This window comes from Mobula hypostoma, chromosome 11 (genome assembly GCF_963921235.1).
Source record: "Mobula hypostoma chromosome 11, sMobHyp1.1, whole genome shotgun sequence".
Classification (NCBI taxonomy): Eukaryota; Metazoa; Chordata; class Chondrichthyes; order Myliobatiformes; family Myliobatidae; genus Mobula; species Mobula hypostoma.
In genome coordinates this window covers 75,975,573-75,989,949 of record NC_086107.1, presented here as the reverse complement: position 1 = coordinate 75,989,949, position 14,377 = coordinate 75,975,573, and the positions used below count along the sequence as shown (strand labels likewise).

General features: G+C 51.5%; 1 protein-coding gene across 1 annotated transcript in view; it reads right to left on the bottom strand.

Moving 5' to 3' along the window:
- The window catches only part of LOC134353477 (transcription factor PU.1-like), a 148,872-nt gene extending 135,336 nt beyond the window's left edge, over positions 1-13,536 (bottom strand). Inside the window, exon 1 of the mRNA XM_063061480.1 lies at positions 13,524-13,536. Coding sequence (XP_062917550.1) covers positions 13,524-13,536 — 13 coding nt within the window. The remainder of the gene's footprint in view (positions 1-13,523) is intronic.
- Between the last annotated feature and the right edge of the window lie 841 nt (positions 13,537-14,377).

Sequence of the window (14,377 nt, the reverse complement as noted above, 5' to 3'; positions counted from 1 at the left end):
GAGGAAGACAGTGAGAGGTGGGAGAGAGGAAGACGCTGAGAGGTGGGGGAGAGGAAGACAGTGAGAGATGTGAGAGAGGAAGACAGTGAGAGCTGTGAGAGTGGAAGACAGTGAGAGGTGTGAGAGAGGAAGACAGTGAGAGGTGTGAGAGAGGAAGACAGGGAGAGGTGTGAGAGAGAAGACAGTGGTAGGTGGGAGGGAGGAAGACAGTGAGAGGTGAGAGAGAGGAAGACAGTGAGAGGTGTGGAATAGAAAGACAGTGAGAGGTGAGAAAGAGGAAGACAGTGAGAGGTGTGGAATAGAAAGACAGTGAGAGGTGAGAAAGAGGAAGACAGTGAGAGGTGAGAGATAGGAAGGCAGTGAGAGGTGTGAGAGAGGACAACAGCGAGAGGTGGTGGAGAAGAAGACACCGAGAGGTGTGAGGGAGGATGACAGTGAGAGGTGTGAGAGAGAAGACAGTGGTAGGTGGGAGGGAGGAAGACAGTGAGAGGTGAGAGAGGCACTGTCCTCCTCTCTCACTCCTCTCACTGTGTTCCAACCTCACACCTCTCACTGTCTTCCTCTCTCACACCGCTCACTGTCCTCCTCTCTCACACCTCTCACTGTCTTCCTCTCTCACACCTCTCACTGTCTTCCACTCTCACACCTCTCACTGTCTTCCTCTCTCACACCTCTCACTGTCGTCCTCTCTCCCACCTCTCACTGTCAACCTCACTCCCACCTCTCACAGTCTTCGTCTCTCACACCTCTTACTGTCTTCCTCTCCCCCACCTCGCACTGTCTTCGTCTCTCACAACTCTCACTATCTTCCTCTCTCTCACCTCTCACTGTCATCCTCCCTCCCACCTCTCACTGACTTCCTCTCTCCCACCTCTCACTGTCGTCCTCTCTCACAGCTCTCAATGTCTTCCTCTCTCACAACTCTCACTGTCTTCCTCTCTCCCACTTCTCACTGTCATCCTCTCTCACACCTCTCACTGTCTTCCTCTCTCCCACATCTCACTTTCTTCCTTCTCACACCTCTCACAGTCTTCCTCTGTCACACCTCTAATTGTCTTCCTCTCTCACACCTCTCACTCTCTTATTCTCCCACACCACTCACTGTCCTCCTCTCTCAAAATTCTCAGTCTTCTTCTCTCCCACCTCTCACTGTAGTCTTCTCTCCCACCTCTGTCTTCCTCTCTCCCACCTCACAGTGTCTTCAACTCTCACACTTCTCACTGTCTTCCTCTCTGACACCTCTCACTGATATATTCTTTCACATCTCCCACTGTCTTCCTTCTCTCACAACTCTCACTGTCTTCCTCTCTCTCACCTCTCACTGTCATCCTCTCTCCCACCTCTCACTGTCAACCTCACTCGCACCTCTCAATGTCTTCGTCTCTCACACCTCTCACTGTCTTCATCTCTCAAACCTCTCAATGTCATCGTCTCTCAAACCTCTGTCTTACTCTCCACCACCTCTCACTGTCTTACTCTCACCCATCTCGCACTGTCTTCCTCTCTCATAACTCTCACTGTCTTCCTCTCTCTCACCTCTCACTGTCATCCTCCCTCACACCTCTCACTGTCTTCCTCTCTCCCACCTCTCACTGTCGTCCTCTCTCACACCTCTTACTGCCTTCCTATCTCCCACCTCTCACTGTCTTCCTCTCTACCACCTCTCACTGTCTTACTCTCTCACACCTCTCACTGTATTCCTATCTCCCACCTCTCACTGTCTTCCTCTCACCCACCTCTCACTGTCTTCCTCTCTCACACCTCTCACTGCCTTCCTATCTCCCACGTCTCACTGTCTTCCTCTCTCCCACCTCTCACTGTCTTCCTCTCTCACACCTCTCACTGTCTTCCTCTCTCACACCTCTCACTGTCTTCCTCTCTCACACCTCTCACTGCCTTCCTATCTCTCACCTCTCACTGTCTTCCACTCTCTCACCTCTCACTGTCTTCCTCTCTCCCACCTCTCACTGTCTTCCTCTCTCACACCTCTCACTGTCTTCCTCTCTCAGACCTCTCACTGTCTTCCACTCTCCCACCTCTGAGTCTTCCTCTCTCACACCTCTCACTGACTTCCTCTCTCACACCTCTCACTGTCTTCCTCTCTCACACCTCTCACTGTCTTCATCTCTCAAACCTCTCAATGTCATCGTCTTTCACACCTCTCGCTGTCTTCCTCTCTCCCATCTCGCACTGTCTTCCTCTCTCACAACTCTCACTGTCTTCCTCTCTCTCACCTCTCACTGTCATCCTCCCTCACACCTCTCAGTGCCTTCCCATCTGCCACCTCTCACTGTCTTCCTCTCTCTCACATCTCACTGTCTTCCTCTTTCTCACCTCTCACTGTCTTTCTATTCCACAGCACTCACTGTCTTCCTCTCTCACACCTCTCACTGTCTTCCTCCCTCCCACCTACCACTGTCTTCCTCTCTCACACCTCTCCCTGTCTTCCTCTCTCACACCTCTCACTGTCTTCCTCTCTCACACCTCTCACTGTCTTCCTCTCTCCAACCTCTCACTGTCTTCCTCTCTCACACCTCTCACTGTCTTCCTCTCTCCCACTTCTCACTGTCTTCTCTCTCACATCTCTCACTGTATTCCTCACCCCCAACGCTCAGCGTCTTCCTCTCTCCCACCTCTCACTGTCTTCCTCTCTCACACCTCTCACTGCCTTCCTCTCTCCCAATTCTCACTGTCTTCGTCTCTCACATCTCTCACTGTCTTCCTCTCCCCCACCTCTCAGTGTCTTCCTCTCTCCCACCTCTCACTGTCTTCCTCTCTCACACCTCTCACTGTCTTCCTCTCTCACAACTCTCACTCTCTTATTCTACCACATCTCTCACTGTATTCCTCTCTGAAAATTCTCAGTCTTCTTCTCTCCCACCTCTCACTGTCCAGTTCTCTCCCAGCTCTGCTTCCTCTCTCCCACCTCACACTGTCTTCCTCTCTCACACTTCTGACTGTCTTCCTGTTTGACACCTCTCACTGTCTTCTTCTTTCACAGATCCCACTGTCTTCCTCTCTCACACCTCTCACTGTCTTCCTCTCTCCCATCTTTCACTGTCATCCTCACTCACACCTCTCACTGTCTTCCTCTCTCACACCTCTCACTGTCTTCCTCTCTCACACCTCTCACTGTCTTCCTGTCACACATTTCACTGTCTTCCTCTCTCCCACCTCTAACTGTCTTCCTCTCTCACACCTCTCACTGTCTTCCTCTCTCACACCTCTCACTGTCTTCCACTCTCACACCTCTCACAGTCTTCCTCTCTCACACCTCTCACTGTCCTCCTCTCTCACACCTCTCACTGTCTTCCACTCTCACACATCTCACTGTCTTCCTCTCTCACACCTCTCACTGTCCTCTTCTCTCACATCTCTCACAGTCTTCCTCTCTCACACCTCTCATTGTCTTCCTCTCTCACACCTCTCACTGTCCTCCTCTCTCACTCCTCTCACTGTTTTCCAACCTCACACCTCTCACTGTCTTCCTCTCTCACACCGCTCACTGTCCTCCTCTCTCACACCTCTCACTGTCTTCCTCTCTCAGACCTCTCACTGTCTTCCACTCTCACACCTCTCACTGTCTTCCTCTCTCACACCTCTCACTGTCTTCCTCTCTCACACCTCTCACTGTCTTCTTCTCCGACGACCCGCTGTCTTCCTCTCTCACAGCTCTCACTGTCCTCCTTTCTCACAATTCTGACTGTCTTCCTCTCTCCCACCTCTCACTGTCTTCCTCTCTCACACCTCTCACTGTCTTCCTCTCTCACACCTCTCACTGTCTTATTCTCTGACACCTTTCACTGTCTTCCTCTCTCACACCTCTCACTGTCTTCTTCTCCGACGACCCACTGTCTTCCTCTCTCACACCTCTCACTGTCTTCCTCTCTCCCATCTCGCACTGTCTTTCTCTCTCACAACTATCACTGTCTTCCTCTCTCTCACTTCTCACTGTCATCCTCCCTCACACCTCTCACTGTCTTCCTCTCTCCCACCTCTCGCTGTCGTCCTCTCTCACACCTCTCACTGCCTTCCTATCTCCCACCTCTCACTGTCTTCCTCTCTACCACCTCTCACTGTCTTCCTCTCTCACACCTCTCACTGTATTCCTATCTCCCACCTCTCACTGTCTTCCTCTCTCCCACCTCTCACTGTCTTCCTCTCTCTCACCTCTCACTGTCTTCCTCTCTCCCACCTCTCACTGTCTTCCTCTCTCACACCTCTCACTGTCTTCCTCTCTCACACCTCTCACTGTCTTCCACTCTCACACCTCTCACTGTCTTCCTCTCTCACACCTCTCACTGTCTTCCTCCCTGACACCTCTCACTGTCTTCCTTCTCACACCTCTCACTGTCTTCCTCTGTCACACCTCTAACTGTCTTCCTCTCTCACACCTCTCACTCTCTTATTCTCCCACACCTCTCACTGTCCTCCTCTTTCAAAATTCTCAGTCTTCTTCTCTCCCACCTCTCACTGTCCTCTTCTCTCCCACCTCTGTCTTCCTCTCTCCCACCTCACAGTGTCTTCCACTCTCAACCTTCTCACTGTCTTCCTCTCTGACACCTCTCACTGTTTTCTTCTTTCACACCTCCCACTGTCTTCCTCTCTCACAACTCTCACTGACTTCCTCTCTCCCACCTCTCACTGTCGTCCTCTCTCCCACCTCTCACTGTCAACCTCACTTCCACCTCTCAATGTCTTCGTCTCTCACACCTCTCACTGTCTTCATCTCTGAAACCTCTCAATGTCATCGTCTCTCACACCTCTCTCTGTCTTACTCTCTACCAGCTCTCACTGTCTTCCTCTCTCCCATCTCGCACTGTCTTCCTCTCTCTCACCTCTCACTGTCTTCCTCTCTCCCACCTCTCACTGTCTTCCTCTCTCACACCTCTCACTGTCTTCCTCTCTCACACCTCTCACTGTCTTCCACTCTCACACCTCTCACTGTCTTCCTCTCTCACACCTCTCACTGTCTTCCTCTCTCGCACCTCTCACTGTCTTCATCTCTCAAACCTCTGAATGTCATCGTCTTTCACACCTCTCTCTGTCTTACTCTTTACCACCTCTCACTGCCTTCCTATCTGCCACCTCTCACTGTCTTCCTCTCTCACACCTCTCACTGCCTTCCTATCTCTCACCTCTCACTGTCTTCCTCTTTCTCACCTCTCACTGTCTTTCTATTCCACAGCTCTCACTGTTTTCCTCTCTCATACCTCTCACTGCCTTCCTATCTCTCACCTCTCACTGTCTTCCTCTTTCTCACCTACCACTGTCTTCCTCTCTCACACCTCTCCCTGTTTTCCTCTCTCACAGCTCTCACTGTCTTCCTCTCTCACACCTCTCACTGTCTTCCACTCTCACAGCTCTCACTGTTTTCCTCTCTCACACCTCTCACTGTCTTCCTCTCTCCCACTTCTCACTGTCTTCCTCTCTCACATCTCTCACTGTCTTCCTCTCTCACACCTCTCACTGCCTTCCTCTCTCCCAATTCTCACTGTCTTCGTCTCTCACATCTCTCACTGTCTTCCTCTCCCCCACCTCTCAGTGTCTTCCTCTCTCCCACCTCTCACTGTCTTCCTCTCTCACACCTCTCACTGTCTTCCTGTCTCACCACTCTCACTCTCTTATTCTCCCACATCTCTCACTGTCTTCCTCTCTGAAAATTCTCAGTCTTCTTCTCTCCCACCTCTCACTGTCCAGTTCTCTCCCAGCTCTGTCTTCCTCTCTCCCACCTCACACTGTCTTCCTCTTTCACACTTCTGACTGTCTTCCTGTTTGACACCTCTCACTGTCTTCTTCTTTCACAGATCCCACTGTCTTCCTCTCTCACACTTCTGACTGTCTTCCTGTTTGACACCTCTCACTGTCTTCTTCTTTCACAGATCCCACTGTCTTCCTCTCTCACACCTCTCACTGTCTTCCTTTCTCCCATCTTTCACAGTCATCCTCACTCACACCTCTCACTGTCTTCCTCTCTCACACCTCTCACTGTCTTCCTCTCTCACACCTCTCACTGTCTTCCTGTCACACATCTCACTGTCTTCCTCTCTCCCACCTCTAACTGTCTTTCTCTCTCACACCTCTCACTGTCTTCCTCTCTCACACCTCTCACTGTCTTCCTCTCTCACACCTCTCACTGTCCTCCTCTCTCACACCTCTCACTGTCTTCCACTCTCACACTGTCTTCCTCTCTCACACCTCTCACTGTCCTCCTCTCTCACATCTCTCACAGTCTTCCTCTCTCACACCTCTCACTGTCTTCCTCTCTCACACCTCTCACTGTCCTCCTCTCTCACTCCTCTCACTGTGTTCCAACCTCACACCTCTCACTGTTTTCCTCTCTCACACCGCTCACTGTCCTCCTCTCTCACACCTCTCACTGTCTTCCTCTCTAACACCTCTCACTGTCTTCCTCTCTTACACCTCTCACTGTCTTCTTCTCCGACGACCCACTGTCTTCCTCTCTCACAGCTCTCACTGTCCTGCTTTCTCACAATTCTCACTGTCTTCCTCTCTCCCACCTCTCACTGTCGTGCTCTCTACCACATCTCAGTATCTTCATCGCTCACACTTCTCACTGTCTTCCTCTCTCACATCTCTCACTGTCTTCCTCTCTCACACCTCTCACTGTCTTCCTCTCTCCCATTTCTCACTGTCTTCGTCTCTCACATGTCTCACTGTCTTCCTCTCCCCCACCTCTCAGTGTCTTCCTCTCTCCCACCTCTCACTGTCTTCCTCTCTCACACCTCTCACTGTCTTCCTCTCTCACAACTCTCACTGTCTTATTCTCCCACATCTCTCACTGTCTTCCTCTCTGAAAATTCTCAGTCTTCTTCTCTCCCACCTCTCACTGTCCAGTTCTCTCCCAGCTCTGTCTTCCTCTCTCCCACCTCACACTGTCTTCCTCTCTCACACTTCTGACTGTCTTCCTGTTTGACACCTCTCACTGTCTTCTTCTTTCACAGATCCCACTGTCTTCCTCGCTCACACCTCTCACTGTCTTCCTCTCTCCCATCTTTCACTGTCATCCTCACTCACACCACTCACTGTCTTCCTCTCTCACACCTCTCACTGTCTTCCTCTCTCACACCTCTCACTGTCTTCCTGTCACACATCTCACTGTCTTCCTCTCTCCCACCTCTAACTGTCTTCCTCTCTCACACCTCTCACTGTCTTCCTCTCTCACACCTCTCACTGTCTTCCACTCTCACACCTCTCACAGTCTTCCTCTCTCACACCTCTCACTGTCCTCCTCTCTCACACCTCTCACTGTCTTCCACTCTCACACCTCTCACTGTCTTCCTCTCTCACACCTCTCACTGTCCTCCTCTCTCACATCTCTCACAGTCTTCCTCTCTCACACCTCTCACTGTCTTCCTCTCTCACACCTCTCACTGTCCTCCTCTCTCACTCCTCTCACTGTGTTCCAACCTCACACCTCTCACTGTCTTCCTCTCTCACACCGCTCACTGTCCTCCTCTCTCACACCTCTCACTGTCTTCCTCTCTAACACCTCTCACTGTCTTCCACTCTCACACCTCTCACTGTCTTCCTCTCTCACACCTCTCACTGTCTTCCTCTCTCACACCTCTCACTGTCTTCTTCTCCGACGACCCACTGTCTTCCTCTCTCACAGCTCTCACTGTCCTCCTTTCTCACAATTCTCACTGTCTTCCTCTCTCCCACCTCTCACTGTCTTCCTCTCTCACACCTCTCACTGTCGTGCTCTCTACCACATCTCAGTATCTTCATCGCTCACACCTCTCACTGTCTTCCTCTCTCACACCTCTCACTGTCTTATTCTCTGACACCTTTCACTGTCTTCCTCTCTCACACCTCTCACTGTCTTCTTCTCCGACGACCCACTGTCTTCCTCTCTCACACCTCTCACTGTCTTCCTATCTCACACCTCTGACTGTCTTCCTATCTCATACATCTCACTTTCTTCCTCTCTCACACCTCTCACTGTCTTCCTCTCTCACACCTCTCACTGTCTTCCTCTCTCACACCTCTCACTGTCTTCATCTCTCACAGCTCTCACTGTCTTCCTCTCTCCCACATCTCACTGTCTTCCTTCTCACACCTCTGACGGTCTTCCTCTGTCACACCTCTAACTGTCTTCCTATCTCACACCTCTCACTCTCTTATTCTCTCACACCTCTCACTGTCCTCCTCTCTCAAAATTCTCAGTCTTCTTCTCTCCCACCTCTCACTGTCCTCTTCTCTCCCACCTCTGTCTTCCTCTCTCCCACCTCACAGTGTCTTCCACTCTCACACTTCTCACTGTCTTCCTCTCTGACACCTCTCACTGTTTTCTTCTTTCACACCTCCCACTGTCTTCCTCTCTCACAACTCTCACTGTCTTCCTCTCTCCCACCTCTCACTGTCATCCTCTCTCCCACCTCTCACTGTCAACCTCACTTCCACCTCTCAATGTCTTCGTCTCTCACACCTCTCACTGTCTTCATCTCTCAAACCTCTCAATGTCATCTTCTCTCACACCTCTCTCTGTCTTACTCTCTACCACCTCTCACTGTCTTCCTCTCTCCCATCTCGCACTGTCTTTCTCTCTCACAACTCTCACTGTCTTCCTCTCTCTCACTTCTCACTGTCATCCTCCCTCACACCTCTCACTGTCTTCCTCTCTCCCACCTCTCGCTGTCGTCCTGTCTCACACCTCTCACTGCCTTCCAATCTCCCACCTCTCACTGTCTTCCTCTCTACCACCTCTCACTCTTCCTCTCTCACACCTCTCACTGTATTCCTATCTCCCACCTCTCACTGTCTTCCTCTCTCACACCTCTCACTGTCGTCCTCTCTCCCACCTCTCACTGTCAACCTCACTCCCACCTCTCACAGTCTTCGTCTCTCACACCTCTTACTGTCTTCCTCTCCCCCACCTCGCACTGTCTTCGTCTCTCACAACTCTCACTATCTTCCTCTCTCTCACCTCTCACTGTCATCCTCCCTCCCACCTCTCACTGACATCCTCTCTCCCACCTCTCACTGTCGTCCTCTCTCACAGCTCTCAATGTCTTCCTCTCTCACACCTCTCACTGTCTTCCTCTCTCACACCTCTCAATGTCTTCCTCTCTCACACCTCTCACTGTCTTCTTCTCTCCAACCTCTCACTGTCTTCCTCTCTCCCACCTCTCACTGTCATCCTCTCTCACACCTCTCACTGTCTTCCTCTCTCCCACATCTCACTTTCTTCCTTCTCACACCTCTCACAGTCTTCCTCTGTCACACCTCTAATTGTCTTCCTCTCTCACACCTCTCACTCTCTAATTCTCCCACACCTCTCACTGTCCTCCTCTCTCAAAATTCTCAGTCTTCTTCTCTCCCACCTCTCACTGTCCTCTTCTCTCCCACCTCTGTCTTCCTCTCTCCCACCTCACAGTGTCTTCCACTCTCACACTTCTCACTGTCTTCCTCTCTGACACCTCTCACTGATATATTCTTTCACATCTCCCACTGTCTTCCTTCTCTCACAACTCTCACTGTCTTCCTCTCTCTCACCTCTCACTGTCGTCCTCTCTCCCACCTCTCACTGTCAACCTCACTCCCACCTCTCAATGTCTTCGTCTCTCACACCTCTCACTGTCTTCATCTCTCAAACCTCTCAATGTCATCGTCTCTCTAACCTCTGTCTTACTCTCCACCACCTCTCACTGTCTTCCTCTCACCCATATCGCACTGTCTTCCTCTCTCACAACTCTCACTGTCTTCCTCTCTCTCACCTCTCACTGTCATCCTCCCTCACACCTCTCACTGTCTTCCTCTCTACTACCTCTCGCTGTCGTCCTCTCTCACACCTCTCACTGCCTTCCAATCTCCCACCTCTCACTGTCTTCCTCTCTACCACCTCTCACTGTCTTCCTCTCTCACACCTCTCACTGTATTCCTATCTCCCACCTCTCACTGTCTTCCTCTCACCCACCTCTCACTGTCTTCCTCCCTCACACCTCTCACTGCCTTCCTATCTCCCACGTCTCACTGTCTTCCTCTCTCCCACCTCTCACTGTCTTCCTCTCTCACACCTCTCACTGTCTTCCTCTCTCACACCTCTCACCGTCTTCCTCTCTCACACCTCTCACTGTCTTCTTCTCTCCCACCTCTCACTGTCTTCCTCTCTCACACCTCTCACTGCCTTCCTATCTCTCACCTCTCACTGTCTTCCACTCTCTCACCTCTCACTGTCTTCCTCTCTCCCACCTCTCACTGTCGTCGTCTCTCACACCTCTCACTGTCTTCCTCTCTCAGACCTCTCACTGTCTTCCACTCTCCCACCTCTCAGTATTCCTCTCTCACACGTCTCACTGTCTTCCTCTCTCACACCTCTCACTGTCTTCCTCTCTGACACCTCTCACTGTCTTCATCTCTCAAACCTCTCAATGTCATCATCTTTCACACCTCTCACTGTCTTCCTCTCTCCCATCTCGCACTGTCTTCCTCTCTCACAACTCTCACTGTCTTCCTCTCTCCCACCTCTCACTGTCTTCCTCTCTCACACCTCTCACTGCCTTCCTATCTCTCACCTCTCACTGTCTTCCACTCTCTCACCTCTCACTGTCTTCCTCTCTCCCACCTCTCACTGTCTTCCTCTCTCACACTTCTCACTGTCTTCCTCTCTCAGACCTCTCACTGTCTTCCACTCTCCCACCTCTGAGTCTTCCTCTCTCACACCTCTCACTGTCTTCCTCTCTCACACCTCTCACTGTCTTCCTCTCTCACACCTCTCACTGTCTTCATCTCTCAAACCTCTCAATGTCATCGTCGTTCACACCTCTCGCTGTCTTCCTCTCTCCCATCTCGCACTGTCTTCCTCTCTCACAACTCTCACTGTCTTCCTCTCTCTCACCTCTCACTGTCATCCTCCCTCACACCTCTCAGTGTCTTCCTCTCCACCACCTCTCGCTGTCGTCCTCTCTCACACGTCTCACTGCCTTCCCATCTGCTATCTCTCACTGTCTTCCTCTCTCTCACATCTCACTGTTTTCCTCTTTCTCACCTCTCACTGTCTTTTTATTCCACAGCACTCACTGTCTTCCTCTCTCACACCTCTCACTGTCTTCCTCCCTCCCACCTACCACTGTCTTCCTCTCTCACACCTCTCCCTGTCTTCCTCTCTCACACCTCTCACTGTCTTCCTCTCTCACACCTCTCACTGTCTTCCACTCTCACAGCTCTCACTGTCTTCCTCTCTCACACCTCTCACTGTCTTATTCTCTGACACCTTTCACTGTCTTCCTCTCTCACACCTCTTACTGTCTTCTTCTCCGACGACCCACTGTCTTCCTCTCTACCACCTCTCACTGTCTTCCTCTCTCACACCTCTCACTGTATTCCTATCTCCCACCTCTCACTGTCTTCCTCTCTCCCACCTCTCACTGTCTTCCTCTCTCTCACCTCTCACTGTCTTCCTCTCTCCCACCTCTCACTGTCTTCCTCTCTCACACCTCTCACTGTCTTCCTCTCTCACACCTCTCACTGTCTTCCACTCTCACACCTCTCACTGTCTTCCTCTCTCACACCTCTCACTGTCTTCCTCTCTCACACCTCTCACTGTCAACCTCACTTCCACCTCTCAATGTCTTCGTCTCTCACACCTCTCACTGTCTTCCTTCTCACACCTCTCACTGTCTTCCTCTGTCACACCTCTAACTGTCTTCCTCTCTCACACCTCTCACTCTCTTATTCTCCCACACCTCTCACTGTCCTCCTCTTTCAAAATTCTCAGTCTTCTTCTCTCCCACCTCTCACTGTCCTCTTCTCTCCCACCTCTGTCTTTCTCTCTCCCACCTCACAGTGTCTTCCACTCTCAACCTTCTCACTGTCTTCCTCTCTGACACCTATCACTGTTATCTTCTTTCACACCTCCCACTGTCTTCCTCTCTCACAACTCTCACTGTCGTCCTCTCTCCCACCTCTCACTGTCAACCTCACTTCCACCTCTCAATGTCTTCGTCTCTCACACCTCTCACTGTCTTCATCTCTCAAACCTCTCAATGTCATCGTCTCTCACACCTCTCCCTGTCTTACTCTCTACCACCTCTCACTGTCTTCCTCTCTCCCATCTCGCACTGTCTTCCTCTCTCTCACCTCTCACTGTCTTCCTCTCTCCCACCTCTCACTGTCTTCCTCTCTCACACCTCTCACTGTCTTCCTCTCTCACACCTCTCACTGTCTTCCACTCTCACACCTCTCACTGTCTTCCTCTCTCCCACCTCTCACTGTCGTCCTCTCTCCCACCTCTCACTGTCAACCTCACTTCCACCTCTCAATGTCTTCGTCTCTCACACCTCTCACTGTCTTCATCTCTCAAACCTCTCAATGTCATCTTCTCTCACACCTCTCTCTGTCTTACTCTCTACCACCTCTCACTGTCTTCCTCTCTCCCATCTCGTACTGTCTTTCTCTCTCACAACTCTCACTGTCTTCCTCTCTCTCACTTCTCACTGTCATCCTCCCTCACACCTCTCACTGTCTTCCTCTCTCCCACCTCTCGCTGTTGTCCTGTCTCACACCTCTCACTGCCTTCCAATCTCCCAGCTCTCACGGTCTTCCTCTCTACCACCTCTCACTGTCTTCCTCTCTCACACCTCTCACTGTATTCCTATCTCCCACCTCTCACTGTCTTCCTCTCTGACACCTCTCACTGTCGTCCTCTCTCCCACCTCTCACTGTCAACCTCACTCCCACCTCTCACAGTCTTCGTCTCTCACACCTCTTACTGTCTTCCTCTCCCCCACCTCGCACTGTCTTCGTCTCTCACAACTCTCACTATCTTCCTCTCTCTCACCTCTCACTGTCATCCTCTCTCACACCTCTCACCGTCTTCCTCTCTCACACCTCTCACTGTCTTCTTCTCTCCCACCTCTCACTGTCTTCCTCTCTCACACCTCTCACTGCCGTCCTGTCTCTCACCTCTCACTGTCTTCCACTCTCTCACCTCTCACTGTCTTCCTCTCTCCCACCTCTCACTGTCGTCGTCTCTCACACCTCTCACTGTCTTCCTCTCTCAGACCTCTCACTGTCTTCCACTCTCCCACCTCTCAGTATTCCTCTCTCACACGTCTCACTGTCTTCCTCTCTCACACCTCTCACTGTCTTCCTCTCTGACACCTCTCACTGTCTTCATCTCTCAAACCTCTCAATGTCATCATCTTTCACACCTCTCACTGTCTTCCTCTCTCCCATCTCGCACTGTCTTCCTCTCTCACAACTCTCACTGTCTTCCTCTCTCCCACCTCTCACTGTCTTCCTCTCTCACACCTCTCACTGCCTTCCTATCTCTCACCTCTCACTGTCTTCCACTCTCTCACCTCTCACTGTCTTCCTCTCTCCCACCTCTCACTGTCTTCCTCTCTCACACCTCTCACTGTCTTCCTCTCTCGGACCTCTCACTGTCTTCCACTCTCCCACCTCTGAGTCTTCCTCTCTCACACCTCTCACTGTCTTCCTCTCTCACACCTCTCACTGTCTTCCTCTCTCACACCTCTCACTGTCTTCATCTCTCAAACCTCTCAATGTCATCGTCGTTCACACCTCTCGCTGTCTTCCTCTCTCCCATCTCGCACTGTCTTCCTCTCTCACAACTCTCACTGTCTTCCTCTCTCTCACCTCTCACTGTCATCCTCCCTCACACCTCTCAGTGTCTTCCTCTCCACCACCTCTCGCTGTCGTCCTCTCTCACACGTCTCACTGCCTTCCCATCTGCTATCTCTCACTGTCTTCCTCTCTCTCACATCTCACTGTTTTCCTCTTTCTCACCTCTCACTGTCTTTTTATTCCACAGCACTCACTGTCTTCCTCTCTCACACCTCTCACTGTCTTCCTCCCTCCCACCTACCACTGTCTTCCTCTCTCACACCTCTCCCTGTCTTCCTCTCTCACACCTCTCACTGTCTTCCTCTCTCACACCTCTCACTGTCTTCCACTCTCACAGCTCTCACTGTCTTCCTCTCTCACACCTCTCACTGTCTTATTCTCTGACACCTTTCACTGTCTTCCTCTCTCACACCTCTTACTGTCTTCTTCTCCGACGACCCACTGTCTTCCTCTCTACCACCTCTCACTGTCTTCCTCTCTCACACCTCTCACTGTATTCCTATCTCCCACCTCTCACTGTCTTCCTCTCTCCCACCTCTCACTGTCTTCCTCTCTCTCACCTCTCACTGTCTTCCTCTCTCCCACCTCTCACTGTCTTCCTCTCTCACACCTCTCACTGTCTTCCTCTCTCACACCTCTCACTGTCTTCCACTCTCACACCTCTCACTGTCTTCCTCTCTCACACCTCTCACTGTCTTCCTCTCTCACACCTCTCACTGTCAACCTCACTTCCACCTCTCAATGTCTTCGTCTCTCACACCTCTCA